At 36.5% G+C, this 21,683-nt stretch overlaps 2 protein-coding genes and 1 non-coding gene across 3 annotated transcripts; all 3 read left to right on the top strand.

Annotated features, from left to right (window-relative positions):
* The first annotated feature begins 493 nt into the window (after positions 1-493).
* Positions 494-567, top strand: TRNAI-AAU (transfer RNA isoleucine (anticodon AAU)). Its single transcript has one exon. It is a non-coding gene; the product is annotated as a tRNA-Ile (tRNA).
* A 13,854-nt stretch (positions 568-14,421) lies between these two features.
* LOC138883956 (uncharacterized) lies at positions 14,422-16,093 on the top strand. The gene is made up of 4 exons (XM_070164682.1): positions 14,422-14,648; positions 15,142-15,332; positions 15,381-15,730; positions 15,812-16,093. Exons 1-4 carry the CDS (start codon positions 14,422-14,424, stop codon positions 16,091-16,093), a joined length of 1,050 nt encoding a protein of 349 aa, XP_070020783.1.
* Positions 16,094-17,075: 982 nt separating this feature from the next.
* On the top strand, positions 17,076-18,839 carry LOC138883957 (uncharacterized). Its single transcript, XM_070164683.1, has 3 exons — positions 17,076-17,361; positions 17,941-18,623; positions 18,795-18,839. Exons 1-3 carry the CDS (start codon positions 17,076-17,078, stop codon positions 18,837-18,839), a joined length of 1,014 nt encoding a protein of 337 aa, XP_070020784.1.
* Positions 18,840-21,683: the final 2,844 nt, after the last annotated feature.

The following is a 21,683-nucleotide window of genomic DNA, read 5'->3' on the forward strand; positions in this document are numbered from 1 at the left end:
TTTGTTATCTAGTTTGATGGCAACGAAGAATTTACATCATTTTGTTAGATTTTGGAGTTTGAAAAATCTTCCAACTTTTCCAGTAATTTAGCTAGTTTGTTATTTTTAGTTGTAAAATGTTAACTTTAAAATTTGGTAAAAGAAAAAAGCAAAGAAGAGAAAAATGATAACACGTGCTTCAAAGCTTTCATTTTAAAGCTGCGTGTGTAATTACTAAAGAGAATGAAATTGGACATGGAGAAAAGGCCACGTTCGCCCAAGAGGGCCACGTTCCGCCCACAATAGCTCACAGCTGAGCGGTCATGCCAAGATTAGCTAATGAAATGACAAAAGTATCCTCAGTTCACATTATAATTCCAAGAAGCACACATGTTGACCTTGAGGTGCATGTTATTCCCTCTTATTCATAAGTAGTAATATATATAAAGTTAAAGGTGGCCACAACAATAGATATTAAAATATAATAAAACAACATAGCACAACGTAGCACCAAGGCCCATTAGCTCAGTTGGTTAGAGCGTCGTGCTAATAACGCGAAGGTCGCAGGTTCGAGACCTGCATGGGCCAACTGGTTATTTTTGGCACTTGCTTTTTATTTACTAACAACTCATTGATCTCCCGTTTCTCAGCTCTTATAGTTTCAGATGTTGTACCATTTTTTCAGTTATGCGTAAGATTTAAATTTGATCAACAGCCAGCCTATAAATCTCCAATTCCATCTTTTAATAATACCTTCAAATTAAATCTATGTGGTTTCTCATTGCATCAATATCTTCACTATTGTGTTTCCTTATCCTAGGTTCTGCTGCTGGCTTATAATATCTAACTTTTATTTTTATTGGTCTTTTATTTTACTTTTCTCTCTCTCAAGATATATGGCATTTCATTTTATTTACAGAAGCTTGATCAGCTGACTTAGAGCCGGCAGGCTCAAGGTTACTATTAATTTTTTTATAATAACCGCAAATTTAGCGAATTTGCAATATTGAAGCTTGTTAATATTATTTATTATGACTATAAGGTGGAATCTTTTATAAGAAGATAACATCATTACGTATGTAATTTAAAGAAACGAGTTTTGTGATATTTTTGGAGGAAGAGACAAACATAAGAATCATTAAGCCTCTGATATTGGCACGACCCAAAATTTAGATCTAATTTTTTATATAATTAAATTTATAGAGAAAAGAGTTAATCTAAGTCAATATTAATACCAAATGACATATTTAGTATATTTATGAAGAGTACCAAATATGTGTTACTAGATAATGATATTTTGGAAACAATAATGATTTAAGTATATGAATGATAGCAATAAATGACAATAAATGACGTTTAAGTAATAAATAGAGCAATGTTCACTCGACAAGGGTGAGATTTTTAACTAATCCTTCTGACAATGATGGATGATAATAAGCTATTGAATATTCCGATTCTTCTTGGATCTGGAGAAAAAGATAGGTGTAAAGGTAAATTTTGTATGTGTTCAATAAAGAGAGAATATTCACAGTGAACGTCAATGTTGTTCTTCGTAAAAATGGTCAATCCCCTTTCTAGAACTACACCTCTTCCTATTTATAAGGATACATGAGCCTCAAAACACTAGATAGTACAACAGAGAGGAATATTCGCTAGGATATTTTTTAGGGAATCTAAATTTTCAAACTATCCGTTATTGCACGCCGAGGACGGATGCTCGTCCTCGTCCACATCTTCTATTAAGCTACCTGACCTCGACGATGATCTGCCTTTTGTTATATGACCTTAACCTTTTGATATGTTGTAATGCCAGTGTATAGTAGCCTTCAAAGGCTTTTATATCCGTTGAGCAAGTCAAATACGTGACGTTTAGTTTTCCGCTCATACACTTGTACCACTACATTGTTTGACACCGTTTCGCTAAAATTAGAACCACACAAGAGAAAACATACTAAACATCAATATACAACAAGCAGTACTAAAGTTTCATAATACAGCTACGCTCATGCCCACATTAATTAACATATGAATTGAATTGTGATAATAAGTCGACATCGTCCACACAAAATTCTGTGTATGTGATAAGCCACTAGCGAGCTGGCCAAAAGGGCCAACTGTGGTGCTACCGAACAACCAACGGCAAGTCTAAAGGCGGAGTCAAGATTTTAACTTTATGAATTCGGAATTGTAATCCTTTTAAGTTACTGATTTTTCAATTAATAAATTCTACATATTCAATGAATTTCCTAAAATAAATACATGTTTGAACAAAAGCTAGTAGGTTCGGCGGAGCCCGCATAACGTACTCTGCCTCCGCCCCTGGGCAAGCCAGCAGGCAAAATCCATTTTGATCATTGAAGATGAGAGGATGTAGAAGAGGCGCAAAGAGAAGGAGATAGGAGAATTCTGAACTAATCGTTGTGGGGTCTAGCCCATAAATTAAGGAAGACAACTTTCTTCATTTGTCTTTTTTTTCTAAATTGGCAGTCACTTTTCCTTTTGCATAATCAACATTGTAGGCCGTGTCAAATGTGATAGGCATGCAGAAAGAAAATGTCAAGTGTAGTAGGCGAGGTTCTGCCTATAAAAGGAGAGTTTCGGCTCTCATTTTTGACACACCAATCTCAGAGGAAAAATATACATGAGAGTTAGAAAGAAAAAGTGAGGTTTCACAGACAGGATATAAGAAAATAGTATGTGAGAAAAATAGAGAGTGAATGATATTATAGTGAGGTAGGAATATCAAAAGAGGCTTATTTTTTTTTTGAGTGTTGTAGTGATCTTTTGAGTACACAGTTATATACAATTATAATATCATACAACTTAAATACAATTTTTATACAATATTTTTCAACTTTCATATAATATTTAAATAAAAAATATATATATAAACAACAGAATATAATTTTTCTACAATTTTACTACAATTTCGTAAATATATAATGTTCATCATGTCTCTTCTTCTTCTTTCAATATGAAATTCAGCCAAAATCAAGTCTAATCTTCAACGAAACACCCTTAAAGTTGAGATATAAACTTCAAACCATATTCCCAATTGTTTGCAACAACACCCAATCAAAATAAATAATGATTTTTCAAAACCCAAATTCGAATTTAAAGCTTCAATGCTTTTTAATGGCTGTCAATGGTGGAATTGCTGCTCTCTTTTCCTTTGCTTTACGTTACTGAAATTAGGGATTGAGAGATAGAGAGAGACGTAGAGAGAATTCCCAATTCTTTGCAACGACACCCAATTCAAACAAATAATTTTTTTGGGGGTGAATTCTCTAAGAAAACACCCAAATCAAATGTAAGAATATCGACTCCTTTGCCTTTTTAGGGTTATTCTTTGAAGCTATTTTCTTCTTCATTGAAAATCAAGCTAAGTACAAACGTTAATGGAGGTGACTTTTTGAAGAAGAGAGTAAAAATTTAGAATGCTTATGGAATAAGAGAGGAAATAGGCGTTAATGGAGGGATTCTGAATTTTGTGAAGAGAAAATCGTGGGTGAGTGCAAGATACGTGGGGGAAAGGGGTGAGATATGGAGAGAGAAACGTGGGGGGAGTGGAAGATATGTTAGAGTGATTTTAGGACAGTAATTATTATCATTAATTCCCTTAAAATGTACATAAATGGTAATTGGGTATATAATATGTAATTATAGTAAAACTTAAGTAGAGAGGGTAATATAGTTTCATATAGTGTATATGAATGTAAAAATTTCTTTTATTTTTATATATTTTTATCCATATGTATATTAAATATCCCTTCCACCTATCCACTATTAGAAACCCTAAAATCTAAATTCCTAATTTCTAATTTTCCTCAAATCTCAAAAAACAACCCTCTCGCCTCTCCCTTTCGCGTCGCCTCTCACCGTAAAATCTTCTACTCTCTGAAGGTTGAGGTAATAGTCAACACAACCATAACACCACAACGCCTCGCCACCCATTATCTTCTCTAATTTTTTCCTCGTTTCCTCTAATCTCATAACCCAGCCGTCAGTTACGACCATAGCCAGAGCAGCAAAAGGTAATGTGGATATGCTTTATATATAAAGACTAAATATTGGTACAAGATATTAGATGTGACTCTTTTCCTTAGTACCTAATTTGATGATCATTAATACATGTAATGGTCAAATACAAAAAAAGGCGACTATTGTACAGTTATTATTATAAACATATTTAGAGAAAATATCTGCTACAATTTTAGCTTCTCTGATGTATTGCATAGATGTATTTATCATTTATTCTATTGAGCACAGTGCATGCTATATGTAGTCAGATTCAATGTGTAAATGTGATGTTCAAATCCTTGGTCAGTTGCAATTCATGTAATAAAGTTTCACTGGGGTAATAGAAGTAGAAGTAAAGTATTTGGAAAAATCCAGTATCCAACAACCTACAAGCATCTAAAATACATATTCAAATTGGTCGATAAATCACCCGATAACTGCCCAATAATAGATAAACTGATACCAATCCGCCCGATATCTTATCGAATGGCTAGCAGATTAATATATATAAAAACCGATAACCGATAAATCGAACTGTTAAGAATAAATAACCGCCCTGTCCGCCCAATAAGCTGCCCTAGTGTAAAATTCAAACTCTCGCCATCTAATCTTCCACTAACTTTGAGCGCCCATCCTTAACCAAAGCACCCATCATACTTTATGTCTCATGGGTGCTTGCTGGTATTTTATATTTGCTTCCTCAATTTTTCTATGTAATTATATATAATCTGAGTCGAGGTCAATGGATGCTCGAGTATCCAAATTTAATATATAGATCCGTCTCTGCCAGGGGCGGCTCTAAAGGCTTGACCAGTAAGGCCATTGCCCTGCCCCAAAAATTTTAATGCCCCAAAGTTACTTTAAACACTTATTATTATTATTATTATTATTATTATTATTATTATTATTATTATTATTATTATTATTATTATTATTATTATTATTATTATATTTTAGAGTCCCAATAAAGAAAAGTGTTATAATATTTTATTATTATTATTTGACTGAGGTTATTTTATGACAATAAGTTCATAAATTATGATAATTTTCTCACTCATTAATTAATATATTTGCGTATTTTTGCTTTTAATTTATCCTTTTTATATAGGAATTAAGTTATATATATTGATAACACAATTAATTTCTTTTAGAATCCTCTCTGAAACTGCATGAACACAAAAGTATTCATGTAGCAGTTTTCTTTTAGTATAATTCAACATATTATATTAGGTTATTTACAATTTAATTTAGATATTCACCAATAAGTACTACTAATTAATAGAATGAACTACAATTATCGTTTAAATTGATCAGAAGGAGTAAATATTGTTGACACTGTCAATGCTCGAAACTTAAGTTATTGTGTTATATACGTTTATTTCTTTTTCTTGATTGTGATGATAGCCAAATTTTCACATTTATTTCTGGATCTCTAACATCCGGGAATCTACCACTTTATTCTTTGTACTCTTCTTCCTAGTTTTTTTTAAAGTCACTATTTTTTTGTCTTAAATGATTATGTAGACAATAAATTGCGTCGAGAAAACAAAATCAAGATCAAAAAATATTGCAACAATCGTAGTATTTGATTTCAAGTAATTTGAGGTACAATCTCTATGAGTCTTCTGATTCTTCTCTCCAATAGTAAATAAATTCAAGGGCCTTCGAGATTGATCTTGAATCTATATTTGTTGTAACGAACGATGATCTTGAATTCAACTAGCACGAACTTTGATTTGAACTCGTACTCCTTGAACCTTAATTTTTTCTTCGTTATTGAGCTTGAACTTGATTTGTTCTTCGTTCTTGAGCTTGAACTTGAACTTGATTGCTTGAAGCTTGAAACTTGTGGAGGAATTTCAGCATTTGATCCACGAGCTCTTTCTTGCTTCTTGTTATAACTTATGGTGTCTTTTCTGGGTTATGAAGACCCCTATTTATAGTTGTGGAAGGGAGGAGTTATGATAAGAACAAACTCTTTCCGACAATCAAATTGAAGTGTGACATGATTGCATTTGATTGGCCAGAACATGTCACTTGCACACGTGACGTGATTTCATTAGCCTTTTAATGTGACTTGGCATGCCTTGTCAGTTTGACACATGGCATGATCCTATTGGCTCTTCCGCTTGACTTGGCGTGCCACATCATATGTCACGTGATACCAAACTGGGCCTCTAGGAAGTTGACATCTTGGACTTAATGAAGTGGGCACATCACTTTAACCCAATTAAATGGGCTAGCCCAATGGATTAAGACTTATTTATTTAATCCATATATATTAGATTTATATAATTAATTCATTTATATTAGCCCATATTATTTATTTAGATTCAAAATGTATTTAATTTGAGATTAAATCCAAATTTTTTATGAATTTAAATTTAATAAAATTTTAATTGCCTATAAATATCCCTTACTTCAAGACTTATTGAGGTGTAGACCTGTCAAAATTGAAAACGGATAAAATACTAACGGACTATCAAAATTGGCTTAGATAAGTTTAGAGCACAAAGAATTGTCCATGCAATTTTGTTACGTGTACACCCGGTCAATTACTTGATCAATATAATGACCATTTGCTTTGAATAGGAATAAGACAAAAGCATTGAAATTTGTGATTTCATTGTGAAATCGGAATTGTCGTTTGATATCTACATTCCCTATTGGGAAAGGAAGCCTTTTCTTATTGTCGTAGTTAGACGTAATTTCATATGAGGTTGGCAATTCCTACAACAATTCAAGTTTCTCTTGAATTCATTGTTGCCGCCGTAATTAAATGAATCTTATACGGAAAGCAATTGCAGCAGGCGCCTTATACCCCTGATCCCACATCCACACTTCACTTTCAACAATCGTCTTTTGATATCTATAAATACTACTCTTTATTCTATTAGCATCACTTTCACCGTTTGCAAATCACTTTGAGTCTACTTTTAACGATTTGGAATTATTAACGCGAAGGTAATTTGTTTTTCTCTTCTTTTACTTTTCTTCCTTCATTGATTTTTTTGTAAGTTAAACAAGAAAGATATGTTCTTGTTTAACAAGACGATCCAAGCATGAAGAAGTTGATATTAAAGTGTGAAGGAATGGGTACTCATCCTCGTCCGAATATCGGAGAGATTACTCTCAAGGTGGTATGACTATCGGAGAGGTTATTCTCAATGCGGTTCGACTATCAGAGAGATTACTCTCAATGTGGCTTGACTATCAGAGAGATTACCCTCAAGGTGGCTCGACTATCGGAGAGATTACCCTCAATGTGGCTCGACTATCGGAGAGATTAATCTCAAGGTGGTCCGACTATCAGAGAGATTACTCTCAAAGTAGCTCGACTATCAGAGAGATTATTATCAAGGTGACCCGACTATCGGAGAGATTACTTTCAAAATGATCCGACTATCGGAGATATTACTCTCAAGGTGGCCCGACTATCGGAGATATTGCTCTCAATGTGGCCCGACTATCAGAGAGATTGCTTCTCTTTTACTTTACTTTGTCCAACTTTTATCTTAGTCGCATTTACTATTATCAGCTTTACGCGCTTGTAACAAAAGATTCATATCTTGTTGTTGGAGAGTTCAAATGACGAACCATTTGATTTTTCGAAATTAGACCTCAATATCTAAAACATATTCAAAACTTAGAATCGAACACATTCATAATTGCCCCATATACTATTTTGAAACCAGCTTTAGATTCCACCATGTTAAAAATTTCAGATTTATGCAGTCTCACCAAAACATTAATATCTTGGTCTAGAAATGTCAAAATTATGAACCGTTTGATTTCATGAAAACTAGACTTCAAAATCTAAGACATATCCAAAATTCAGAATCAAACAATTTGAGAATCGTCCCAGATATTATTTTGAATCTAACTTTAAATTCCGACACGTTGATAGTTTTAGATTTGTGCAATTTCAACAAAAAAAATTGTATCTTGGTGTAGAGACATCGAAATCATGAACTGCTTGATTTTATGGAAACTAGACTTCAAGATCTAGAAATATCCAAAATTTGGAATCAATCACTTTGAGAATCGTCCCAGATATTATTTTGAATCTAACTTTAAATTCCGACACGTTGATAGTTTCAGAGTTGCACGACTTCGCTAAAAGTTTTGTATCTTGAAGTAGGGACGTCGAAATCACGAACCATTTGATTTCTTGGAAACTAAATTTCAAAATCTAAAACATATCCAAAATATAAAATTTAATGCCTTAAGGATAGTTTCAGATGATAGTTCGAAGTCGACTTTGGTTTCTGATATGCCGACAGTTCCAAATTAATGCGACTTCACCAAAAATTTTGTATCTTGGTGTGGAAGCCTCGAGATCGCAAGACCTTTTTAATTGTCAGAAATTGAAATTCAAGAGTATCATTCTCACCAAATATCTTGGGTTCAAGTCTCATTGAATTTGTAACGTCGTGAAGGCACACCAAAAAAACTTGATGGTTTGGCGAACATGAAGGCATATCGAATCCTCGGACTTCAATACAAATGCTTGGCGGCCTCCTAAAATATATTAATAATTTCCTTGAAGACGCCAATTTACTATAGCGGCTTGCCCCCTTTAAATCAAATGGGATCCAAAGTTTAATAGAAGAATGGTATCTCAGCTCGATTTTTAAGTGTTGATTGAATGGATTATATTCTATCGTACTTCATTCGGACAACGATTGCGGGATTATGTATCTTTTGAAATTATGCGACTGAAGTCAGAATGAAACTCTAAGCTGCCTACGTACCTCTGTGAAGAGGATCAAGTCATACCGTAGTTCAGAATGGGTGATTTTTATTTTTTATTTTTTTATTTCCTAACTTTTTCCTAGGCCGCCTCTTTTGAGGTTTTCAACCTAGCGGACTCCCTTTTTTTATGGTGGGCCGTATACAGTTTAAACTCATGTGGGCTATGAGTGTAGGAACATGCAGTTTAGGCTCATGCTTCAAGGAGCGTTTCAACTTCAAGGATAATACTTCTTCAAAAACGTGCCATTGAACCGATTCTCATGCCATCGGCATCAACTAGCTTGTAAGCCCCACTTGAATAAGCTTCTTGCACGACATATGGCCCATCCCATTTTGAAGTGTACTTCCCTACAAGCTTTTGGGAAGTAATAATGGGTCTTCGTATGGCAAGGACTTGATCTCCTACTTGAAAGGATCTTGGGAGAAATCTTTTATTGAAGGCATGAAATAATCGAGCTTGATGACATTCAAAACTCTGTTGAGCTTCCAGCCTCTTCTCATCAAGAGCCTCCAACTCTACTAATCGAAGTCAAGAATTTTCTTCATCAGTGATCCCTTCTTGAATAGCTAATTGTAATGAAGGTATTTGACGCTCGAGTGGTAAGACATCTTCGACTCCATAAACGAGTGCATAAGGGGTCGCTTGTGTTGGTGTGTGGTGAGTTGTCCTATATGTCCACAGAGCTTTTTCCATACGGTCATACCAATCCCATTTGGATTTGTAGATAACTTTCTTTAACAAGTTGCATAGAGTCTTATTGAATGCCTCGGCTAGACCATTGATGGAAACATTGTACATAGAAGTGTTACGTTGCTTGAAGCCATAGAGTTTACAAATCTTGTTTGTTAACCTATTGTCGAACGACTTGCAATATTTGTTATTATGTAACGAGGAATGCCAAATTGATAGATAATGTTTACTCGGATGACACTTGCAACATTTTCCTTCTTACTTCCTTAAGAGCAACAACTTCAACCCATTTTGAGAAGTAGTCAGTTGCAGCCAAGATGTATAGGTGCCACCAGAGGACTTTGGTAGTGGTCCAACAACATCCAATCCCCAAGCGACAAACGGTCAGGATGCAATAGTCGGGTGCAACACTTCAGGAGGTTGATGAATAAAATTCGTATGGAATTGACAAGCCTTGTATCTTCGAGTGTAGTCCAAGCAATTTTTTACCATCGTTGACCAATAATATCCCATCCTTTTTATATAGAAGTGGAGCTTTGGTCCAGACTGGTGTGACCCATATACCCAGAATGTGCCTCTTGCAAAGCTTGGAGTGCTTCTTCTTCCCCTAAGCATCATAAGAGTACTCCCTCGAATGACCTTCTGTATATAGTATCTTTGTAGTAAAGGAAGCGAGGTGCACGACGACGGATTTCAGTCCTTCTCCTCGAATTTTCTAGAATTATCCCACAACTTAAGTAGCCGATAATGGGTTGTCGCCATTCTTCTTTCTCGGGTTCAGAAACAACTACAAGATGCTTTAGTTCATTTTCTTCACCATCAGCCTCATTTGGCGGCGATACTACCCATTTTTGGCAGACAGTAACTTGCGCTTGATCAGGCTGGGTTAACGATGAAGTTAGGGCAGCTAAAGCATCAGCCTTTTTATTTTCTTTCCTTGGCACATGTTGAATAGTCACGTCACTGACCCTCCCCATTAATTTTTTAGCATAATCATGATATGGGTGTAGTTCAGGTTTCTCGATCTCGTAACTACCTAAAAGGTGGTTGATCACTAACAGAGAGTCACCAAAGACTTGCAATTGTAGTTGCTTCATTTTGACAGCCATTTCAAGCCCAAGTATTAGTGCTTGATACTTAACAACGTTGTTAGAGCAGAGTTGCGTCAACTTAAAAGAGTAGGGTAGAACTTCACCTTGAGAAGTTATAAATACTACACCAACACCAGCTCTTCCGCGATGTGCAACACCATCAAAGTACATCTTCCATGGAGGTTGAACTTCAATGACCATTGCTTACTCATCAAGAAGTTCACCAGTTAGCTCCCAATCATCAGGTATATGGTGATTTGCCAAGAAGTCCGCTAACGCTTATTTTTTATAGCCTTTTGAGGAATGTACAAAATTTCAAATTGTTGAAACTAGAGGTACCACCTTGCTAGTTGATCACTAAGGACGGGTTTTGACATTACAAATTTGATGGGATTTGCCCTAGAAACAAGGCGAATGACATGAGCTTGAAAGTAGTGCTTCAACTTTTGAATTGAGAAGACTAGGGCCAAACATAACTTTTCGATTGGCGAATAATTCAGCTCATTTGGTGTCATCATCTTGCTTAGGTAGTAAAGGGAGTTTTCTTTCTCCTCACTATTTTCTTGGGTCAACAGTGCTCCAACAGACCTTTCTTGTGCCGAAATGTATAATATTAACAACTTTCCGGGTATAGGGGTTGCCAAAACTAGAGGCTTCATCAAGTAAGTTTTAATACTTTCAAAGGTATTGCTACAAGCTTGGTCCCACTTGAAAGGAACATCTTTCTTCATGTGGCGACTGAATGCTTGGCACCTCCCAGCGAGGTTTGATATGAATCTTCTAAGGTATGCTAGCTTTCTTTGCAGACTTTTCAATTCACGAATATCCAAGGCTCAGGCATTTTCAAAATGGCATCCACTTTGGCTTGATCAATTTCGATCCCTCGATGTCAGAAAATGAAACCAAGGAATTACTCCAAAGGCACATTTCAATGGATTCATCCTAAGTTGGTACCTCCGGAGCAACTCAAACACCATTCTCAAGTCTTTCAAGTGGCCGCTCTTCTCTCTTAAATTTACCACCAAGTCATCAACATAGCATTCGACATTCTTGTGGAGAAGATCATAAAAAATGTTCTGCATTGTAACACTCCTCAAATTTATAAAAGTTTCGAGACACGCTAACTATAGAACTAAATTATTACTATATTTATTATTTTTATCTTGCCTATAGTGATATATATATATATATATATATATATATATATATATATATATATATATATATATATATATATATATAATTGGATATACAATTAGAAAAATATTAATAATTTTAATAGTATTAATTATTAAAAGTGGGTATCATTAATTATTAGTTAATTTAAAAGAAAAAGGGGGGGGGGGGGCAAAAGACCATAAAAGGGCTATTGGAAAACAAAAGGCTCTAAGCCTTAAAAGAAACAGAACCCACGTTCTGATTCATCAAAAAGGGTGGAAGGCTTTTGCCTTAGACAAAAAACAGAACAGTACGAAACAAAGGCTTCTTATCACGCAAGCAACGGAAATCTAGGGTTCTTTACAAATCACTAATTCTCAAACTCAGGTATATAAAATTCCCTATTGTCAATTACCCTACAGTAGTAATAGGTAAGAACTGAATAGTTATTCCCTTCTTTCTCTATATCAACAGTAAAGTTTCGTGTTTAGGTGCGAAATATTAAAATTAATTAAAATGCACTGGTTGTTGTAGAATCCATTGTTTGACTGGTGCAATTGGACTAGGGCCTATGTATTGGCTCGAAAAGTTTTGAGGTGAGTTGATACAACCCTTTACTAAAATGGTTTAACTCACAAAAGCACGCATACACGGTGTTTGATGAATTGCTTAAAAGAGTTTATATTTACTTAATTGGAGAGTGTGAATGCCTATTAACTTAGAATTGTTCTAGCAAAAGTTTAGACGATTTATTATGATGTACATGCATAAATTTTCAGATTTTTGTGTTATTCTTATATGCTATTTTCATGCTGAAAATTTATGAAGAAGCAAGAATCTTTAGAAATACTTTTACATGTTTATTTCATTCTTATGCCATGCTTTACATTTAAGGATACCAGCATGAGCATGTACACGATGTTCTATAAAGAAAAGATCTTGACTTGAAAAGTCACAAGAAGAAGTTTTAGAAAGAAAATATTTTTGGGAGTATTCTTTATTCTGAGAAGGAGTCATCGTCCAGGCCGAGGGTCCTGACCAAGGCGTTGACTTCCTGAAACTACTTGTGCCAAAGTAGGGAGCACACGAGCCGAGAGTCTCGTTGCTGAGAATTTACTTAGTCATGCTAAGATATGATACATGAGCGCTGAGAACCATGAAGCGAGTGACACCTCGTGGATTGGGCCTATTCGATCAGGTTTGGATAGAATCCCTGCCGATCACACGGTGACTGAAACAGAATTAAGTCAGGATAGTTGGAACTCCCAAATTATAAAGTGACGTATTTTATTTATAAGAAAGAAAAAGAAAAGATTTTCTTTTAGAATATTTATAAACTGCTATTATGCAATTATTTTAGAATTATTCTTAAAAGATTTATGTTTTACATGCATTTAGAACCTTTGCTAGTAATGTATATGTTATTAAAGTTTTGCCCCCTGTTGTTGAGACTCACTGAGTACAATGGATGGTACTGACGTTCTCTTTTGGGAGACAACATTGGTCTTCGGTACAACGTATGAACCGATTTTGCAGGCGAGCAGGTTACTAGTTAGGACCTCCTTCTCTTCCAGTGCTATTGGTGAGATCCGCTTTTGTTCGTGGAGTATTCCTTAGAGTTCTTTATTTAGTTATTTCTTTGTTTACTTAGAGAACTGGCCAGGAAATCTCATGTCCTGAGTAGTGCGTCAATTTATCAGTAGAGGTTTCATAGACATAGTCGTTGGGTTAAGATTCAGATGTTTTTGATAATAACTTATCAGTAATTCAGTAGTTACTACGAATAAATTTTTGGAGTTGATTTATTTAAATATTTAAATTAATCAAAAATATTTGGTTAGAGTATTGCCTTGTTGTATATAAAGTTTGGAGTTATAATAGATTTGATAAGCAGAGATGGTTCGCTCGGTCATGTTTAGTGATCGAGTGTCGGTCCTGGCTTGTTCAGAAAATGGGTCGTGACAAACTTGGTATCAGAGCCTCAGGTTTATGGAGTCCTAGGGGTCTATGAAGCCGTGTTAGTAGAGTCTTGTTTATGTGTATGAAGAGCGCCATACTTATAAACAAGAGGGTACAAACATTTAGGAAAAGTCTCATTTTTTTCATACTTTAGATCGTGCAGTAGAGCCTACCTCTAAGAAATTATCTAATGTATTCTTTTCTCCAAAACTCGCAGAAATGTCTCGTACTCGCAACTCTGACACCGACACTCGGGATGCTGCTCAAGAAACTATTGCTACCATTGTGGCTCAAGGCAGAACTAAAAACGCTCCAACTCATAAAAGGAAAGGTAAATCCACAAAGGGTGTTCAAGTACCCCGGGTTGAACATGAAGAAGGGGTGGAGCATGATGATCTAGTACCTCAGGATCCAGTGCTGCCCCCAATAGCAGCTCCAGCTCAGGCAACTATATATCCCGAGGTGGGTCAGATGTATAATGCTATCAACAGTGCTATAGAGATGTTTAAAGCCTTTGTGGCCAACCAGAACGAGAGAAAAGGTAAGATTCCACCTCAATCAAATAGACAGAACAATTTTGAGTTCTCAAGAGTGAATGAATTTTTGAACTTGAGTCCTCCAGTGTTCCATGGTTCTATAGTTGAAGAAGATCTAATGTTGTGGCTGGAGGGTGTCAAGAAAGCCCTCTGAGTGATGAAAGCATTTGATGATAAAGCTGTGGAGCTGGCTGCTTACTAGCTTAGAGATGTGGTTGGCGCTTGGTTTGAGATGTGGGGAAAGGAAAGAGATGAAGATGATGGTCCACCTACTTGGGAAGAGTTTGAAGAGCCCTTCACGACTAACTTTATCCCAGAAGAGTATAGGGAAGCTAAGGCTACAGAGTTCGAACAGCTCAAGCAAGGGAATAAAAGTGTGCAAGAGTACTACATGGAATTCAAAAGGTTGGCTAAGCATGCTCCTCACATGGTTAAGACAGAAAAAACAAAGATTCGTAGGTTTGTTAGCGGTTTAGCTTACCACATTAAGGATACTATAGCAGCTGCAATAGTAGGGATGACGACCTTCTCCTCTGTTGTGGGTTTTTCCAAGCACTTAGAAAAAGACAAACGTCAAAGGAGAGAAGAAAAAATAGCATAACAAGAAAGCCCAGATAGCGGGCAGGTTTACTGGTACATCCAACGGAGGTGGAAGGGATTCCTCTAATAAGGAGTCATTAGCACCAGCTCAGTCTAGTCATCAGTAAGGTGGTGGGTCTTCCTTTAGACGTACTCAGAGTTATGGAAATCAGTCTCACTAGAATCAGAATTTTAGGACATCATCCTTACATAGTCAGAGTCAGGCTAAGCGACATTCACACTAACAAGGTCTTTGTGGAACATGTAAGAGGCAACATTTAGGTCAGTGCAAGCTCGGGTTTCATGATTGATATCATTGTGGAGACATTGGTCATATAAAGTCCAACTACCCAAAGTTGCAACGTAATTTCAGTGGTAGATCAACTCGTCCTTCTAGTTCCTCAGCTACTCCAGTTGCACCATCCCAGGCTCGTGGTTCTCATAATCAAGCCGGGCATAGGGCAGCCAGAGGTGCATATCGAGTTACTCAAGGAGGGAGACAACCCCGTTTGTTTTCTACACTTGATCGTCAGAGTGCAGAAGCATCTGTAGAAGTTATTACAGGTATACTTTTATTCTGCTCACATAATGCTTATGCCATAATGGATCTAGGTTCAACGTTTTCATATGTGACTCAATACTTTGCAATTAACCTCGGACTAGAACCTGAACAACTTAGTGAGCTATTCCTAGTATCTACTCTAGTTGGCGAGTCAGTGAAAGTCACAAGAGTTTATATAGGTTGTATAGTTTCAGTCCAAGGTAGCAACACCAAAATCGATCTCATAGAATTAGAAATGGCGGATTTCAATGTGATCATGGGTATGGATTACTTATCTTCCTTCTATGCCATGTTAGATTGTCATGCCAAGATAGTCAGGTTCCAATTTCCAAATAAAGAAGTCTTAGACTGGAAGGGTAGTTCAGCATCACTTGTAGGAAAGTTTATTTCTTACCTTAAGGTACAACGAATGATCGGTAAGGGGTGTCTCGCCTAGTTGGTTCACATTATTAATCCAGAATCAGAACCACCAACTTTTCAGTCTATGCCAGTTGTTAGAGAATTTCTAGAAGTTTTCCCAGATGACCTTCGCGGGCTTCCTCCTGAAAGAATCATAGACTTTGGCATTGATCTCATGCCAAGCACTGAGCCCATAACTATACCTCCTTATATGATGGCTCTAGTAGAACTTAATGAGTTGAGAGAACAGTTGAAAAACCTCTTTGACAAGGGCTTCATCCAGCTGAGTGTTCACCATGGTGCCCCGTGTTTGTCAAGAAGAAAGATGAGTCTCTCAGAATGTGCGTCGACTATCGGCAGTTGAATAAAGTTACCATTAAGAACAAGTACCCACTGCCAAGAATTGATGATTTATTTGATCAACCTTAGGGTGCAAAGTACTTTTCAAAAATAGACTTGAGGTCGGGGTACCATCATTTGAGAATCAGAGAACAGGATATATCTGAAACAGCCTTTAGAACTCGCTACGGGCACTATGAATTTCTAGTGATGTCCTTCGGGTTGACAAATGCTCCAGCTGCATTCATGGACCTCATGAACAGAGTTTTCAAGCCATTCCTGGATACCTTTATTATTGTGTTTATACATGATATTTTGGTTTACTCTAAGAGCAAGGAAGATCATGCAGAACACCTCAGAATAGCCTTGCAGACCTTGAAGGAGAATGAGCTAGTTTTCAAAATGTGAGTTTTGGTTGCAGTCAGTGGCATTCTTAGGCCACGTGGTATCTAGTGAAGGAATAAAAGTAGACCCTCAGAAGACAGAAGCAGTCAAGAACTGGCCTAGGCCGACAACGCCAACCGAAATCAGGAGTTTCTTAGGGTTAGTTGGCTACTAAGTTCTAATGGTCATACACTTATGAGTAGAGTTTTCAAGAGTTAAAGAAGAGGTTGACCACTGCACCTGTGTTAACCTTGACGACAGGTTCGGGTGGGTTCATAGTATATTGTGATGCCTCCAGAGTGGGCCTTGGTTGTGTTCTTATGCAAAATGGAAAAGTTATTGCTTATGCTTCCAGGCAGTTAAAGAATCATGAAGAAAACTACCTCACATACGACTTGGAGCTTGCAGTAGTGGTGTTTGCATTAAAAATATGGCGACACTACCTTTATGGCGAGCATTCTGAAGTGTTTACATATCACAAAAGCCTCCAGTACATTTTCAAGCAAAAAGAATTAAATTTGAGACAGAGAAGGTGACTCGAGCTATTGAAAGATTATGACATTAATATCCTTTATCACCCGGGCAAAGCTAATATGGTAGCAGATGCACTTAGTAGGAAGTCAATGGGTGTCTTGGCCCATCTTGCAGTACAAAGGCGATCTTTGGGTCGAGAAATTCAAAAACTAGCAAATGATGGAATTAGATTGGATGAGACCGAAGAAGGAGGTATAATTGCTTATGCCTTAGTGCAATCCTCCTTTGTTGCGCTTGTTAAGGCTAGGCAAGACAAAGATCCGTACTTAGTGAAATTAAAAGAAGGAGTCAGAAACAAAGAAATCATTGCTTTCACTCTAGAAAGTGACGAAGTTTTGAAGTTGAATGATCGGTTATGTGTGCCTGATGTAGATGGTCTTTAGAAGGCCATAATGGAGGAAGCTCATAGTTCGAGGTACTCTATCCACCCATGTGCTACCAAAATGTATATGGATTTGAAAGAGTTGTATTGGTCGAAAGGCATGAAGAAATAAGTAGCAAATCATGTGGCTAAATGTTTAAATTGCCAGCAAGTCAAAGCCGGGCATCAGAGGCCTGGTGGCCTAGCTCATGATATAGAGATACCACAGTGGAAGTGGGAGATGATTAATATGGATTTCTTAGTAGGTCTCCCTCGCACGTACCGTAAACATGATTCAATTTGGGTTATTGTAGACCGATTAATAAAGTCCGCACATTTCCTACCAGTAAAGACGACAGATTCCGCAGAGCAGTATGTGCAGTTGTACATCAAAGAAATAGTCCGATTGCATGGTACTCTAGTTTCAATCATATCTGACAGAGGCCTTCAGTTCACGACGCATTTTTGGCAGGCATTTCAGAAAAGATTAGGTAACAAGGTCAGTTTAAGCACCGTTTTCCATCCACAGACCGATGGCCAGGTAGAAAGGAGCATTCAGACTCTTTAAGATATGTTGCGTGCGTGTGTTATAGATTTTGGAGGTAATTGGGATGATCACTTGCCACTTATAGAATTTACTTACAATAACATCTATCATGCCAGCATTGGTATGGCTCCTTATAAAGTGTTGTATGGGAAGAGATGTAGGTCTCCAATGGGTTGGTTTGAACCATCCGAGGTGCCGTTGATTGGTCTACAGTTTGTTTGTGAGGCCTTGGAGAAAGTTCAGCTAATTAGAGAAATACTTAAAGCAGCTCATAGTCGTCAAAAGTCTTATTCTGACAAGAGGCATCGTGAGTTAGATTTCATGGTTGGTGATAAGGTGTTTTTGAAAGTTTCACCAATGAAAGGAGTTATGAGGCTTAGATCTAGATTTATCGGACCTTATGAGATTCTAGAAAAGAAAGGAAACCTGGCTTATAAGCTAGCGCTACCCGTTGAGTTGTCCTCTGTGTCTCCTATCTTTCATGTGTCTATGCTTAGAAAGTACATTCATGATGAGTCGCAAATAATAACTGTCGATGCCATAGAAATTAAAGAAGGTTTAACTTATGAAGAGGTACCTACAGAAATTCTCGATAGGCAAGTAAGAAAGTTGAGAACAAAAGATTTAGCATCGGTAAAAGTTTTGTGGAGTAATCATGATTCAAAAGAAGCTACATGGGAGGTAGAGGAAGATATGAAAAGAAATATCCATATTTATTTGAGGAAAAATGTATGTGAACATAAGTTTGATTTGACATTTATATTTCATTTATTAAATACAAGTTAGAAAGTCTTTCTGTCCTTTCTAGATTATACTTAGTTGTTGTAGTAGTTTAGTTTATGCTATAGTATATTTAATTCATTAAAGTGATTTACTTGTGTTAAAGTTGTTGTGCTTTAGATTCTTGTTAGTTATCGTGGTACCTCCTTGCCGGAGTGTAATTAATTAATTTATGAGCTGCGTATGGTGCCTATGAATGGGCTGTTATGGTATATTTGGTTGTTGTTGATGTAATTGTGGTATTTGTGACAGGGATATTTTTTTGGATAGTCCAGTTTACAAGGGAAACTCTGCCAAAATTTTTGAAAATTTAGGGAGTTAGCCAAAATTTTGAGTCCCTTGGAAGAGTGAGTAGTGCTAAGAAAAATTTAAGAGGTTCAAGGACCTAAGGGATAATTGTTAGCTTAAGAGTAAAGCCCTAGCAACATTCGAGGACGAATATTTTTAAGGAGGGAAGATTGTAACACTCCTCAAATTTATAAAAGTTTCGAGACACACTAACTATAGAACTAAATTATATATATATATATATAATTGGATATACAATTAAGAAAATGTTAATAATTTTAAAATTATTAATTATTAAAAGTGGGTATCATTAATTATTAGTTAAGTTAAAAAAAGGGGAGGGGGGCCTAAAAGCCCATAAAAGGGCTATTGGAAAACAAAAGGCTCCAAGCCTTAAGAGAAACATAACCCACGTTCTGATTCATCAAAAAGGGCGGAAGGCTTTTGCCTTAGACGAAAAACAGAACAGTACGAAACATAGGCTTCTTATCACGCATGCAACGAAAAATCTAGGGTTATTTACAAATCACTAATTCTCAAACTCAGGTATATAAAATTCCCTATTGTTAATTACCCTACATTAGCAATAGGTAAGAACTGAATAGTTATTCCCTTCTTTCTCTATATCAACAGTAAAGTTCCGTGTTTAGGTGCGAAATTTTAAAATTAATTAAAATGCACTGGTTATTGTAGAATCCATTGTTTGGCTGGTGTCCATTGGACTGGGGCCTATGTATTGGCTCGAGAAGTTTTGAGGTGAGTTGATACAACCCTTTACTAAAGTGTTTTAACTCACAAAAGCACGCATACAAGGTGTTTGATGAATTGCTTAAAAGAGTTTATATTTACTTAATTGGAGCGAGTGAATGTCTATTAACTTAGAATTGTTCTAGCAAAAGTTTAGACGATTTATTATGATATACGTGCATAAATATTTAGTTTTTGTGTTATTCTTATATGCTATTTTCATGTTGAAAATTTATGAAGAAGCAAGAATCTTTAGAAATACTTTTACATGTTTATTTAATTCTTATGCCATGCTTTACATTTAAGGATACCGGCATGAGCATGTACATGATGTTCTATAAAGAAAAGATCTAGACTTGAAAAGTCACAAGAAGAAGTTTTAGAAAGAAAAGATTTTGGGAGTATCCTTTATTCTGAGAAAGGGTCATCGTCCAGGCCGAGGGTCCTGACCAAGGCATTGACTTCCTGAAACTACTTGTGCCAAAGTAGGGAGCACACGAGCCGAGGGTCTCGTTGCTGAGAATTTACATAGCCATGCTAAGGTATGATACATGAGCGCTGAGAACCATGAAGCGAGTGGCACCTCGTGGATTGGGCCTATTCTATCAGTTTGGGATAGAACCCGTGCCGATGACACGGTGACTGAAACAAAATTAAGTCAGGATAGTTGGAACTCCCTAAGTATAAAGTGAAGTATTTTTTTTATAAGAAAGAAAAATTAAAGAATTTCTTTTAGAATATTCATAAACTGTTATTATGCAATTATTTTTAGAATTATTGTTATAAGCTTTATGTTTTACATGCATTTAGAACCTTTGCTCGTAATGTATATATTATTAAAGTTTTTCCCCCTGTTGTTGAGACTCACTGAGTACAATGGATGGTGTTGACGTTCTCTTTTGGAAACCTACATTGGTCTGCGGTACAACGTAGGAACCGGTTTTGCAGACGAGCAGGCTACTAGTTAGGACTTCCTTCTCTTCCAGTGCTATTGGTGAGCTCCGCTTTTGTTCGTGGAGTATTCCTTAGAGTTATCTTTATTTAGTTATTTTTTTGTTTACTTAGAGAACTGGCCAGGAAATCTCCTGTCCTGAGCAGTGCGTCAGTTTATCAGTAGAGGCTTCATAGGCATAGTCGTTGGGTTAAGATTCAGATGTTTTTGGTAATAACTTATCAGTAATTCAGTAGTTACTACGAATAAAGTTTTGGAGTTGATTTATTTAAATATTTAAATTAATCAAAAGTATTTGGTTAGAGTATTGCCTTGTTGCATATAAAGTTTGGAGTTATAATAGATTTAGTAAGCAGAGATGGTTCGCTCGGTCATGTTTAGTGATCGAGTGCCGGTCCCGGCTTGTTCAAAAAATGGGTCGTGACATGCATAGCTCTTTGGTAAGTAGCACTAGCGTTCTTCAAGCCAAAAGGCATTACCTTGTAGCAATAAATACCTTTGGGGATACGGAATACAGTAAGCTCTTCATATTTTGGCGCCATGCGAATTTGGTTATTGCCCGATGAGCCATCCATAAATGACATTGCCTCATACCCAGTAGTAGCATCGATCATCAGCTCTAGAATAGGAAGTGGGAATTCATCTTTCAGACATGTATTGTTGAGATCTATGAAGTCAACGCACACTGGAATCTTACCATTTTTCTTCATTACAAGAACAATACTTGAAACCCATGTTGGGTATTTAACTTCACGAATAAAGCCAGCTTCAATGAGTTTGTTAACTTCAGTTCCAATCAAGGGAACCAAGTTCGGCCTAAAGCGCCTTTGAGGTTGTTTAACATGATGAGCACCATTCTTGACTGCAAGGTGATGGACTGCTATTTTCGGGTCCAGGACATGCATCTCTTTATATCTCCAAGCAAAGACATCCCTGTACTCCTTGAGTAACTCAATATAATGCTCTCTTCATCAACTTCTAGTAAAGCACTTAGGTAGGTGGTTCTTGGTTCTTCATCGGTG

This window comes from Nicotiana sylvestris, chromosome 12, assembly GCF_000393655.2.
Source record: "Nicotiana sylvestris chromosome 12, ASM39365v2, whole genome shotgun sequence".
In the NCBI taxonomy this organism is placed as follows: domain Eukaryota; kingdom Viridiplantae; phylum Streptophyta; class Magnoliopsida; order Solanales; family Solanaceae; genus Nicotiana; species Nicotiana sylvestris.

Excerpts from the sequence above, each read along its gene's own strand:
- LOC138883957 (XM_070164683.1), top strand. The coding sequence starts at position 17,076 with ATGGGTGTCTTGGCCCATCTTGCAGTACAAAGGCGATCTTTGGGTCGA. Across the intron at positions 17,362-17,940 it reads ATGTGTGCCTGATGTAGATG|ATTTTGGAGGTAATTGGGAT; the intron begins GTCTTTAGAAGG and ends CGTGTGTTATAG. Across the intron at positions 18,624-18,794 it reads ATATTTATTTGAGGAAAAAT|ATTCTTGTTAGTTATCGTGG; the intron begins GTATGTGAACAT and ends GTTGTGCTTTAG.
- LOC138883956 (XM_070164682.1), top strand. The coding sequence starts at position 14,422 with ATGTGGGGAAAGGAAAGAGATGAAGATGATGGTCCACCTACTTGGGAA. Across the intron at positions 15,333-15,380 it reads ATCTGTAGAAGTTATTACAG|GTTCAACGTTTTCATATGTG; the intron begins GTATACTTTTAT and ends TAATGGATCTAG. Across the intron at positions 15,731-15,811 it reads AGTTTATTTCTTACCTTAAG|TCTATGCCAGTTGTTAGAGA; the intron begins GTACAACGAATG and ends CCAACTTTTCAG.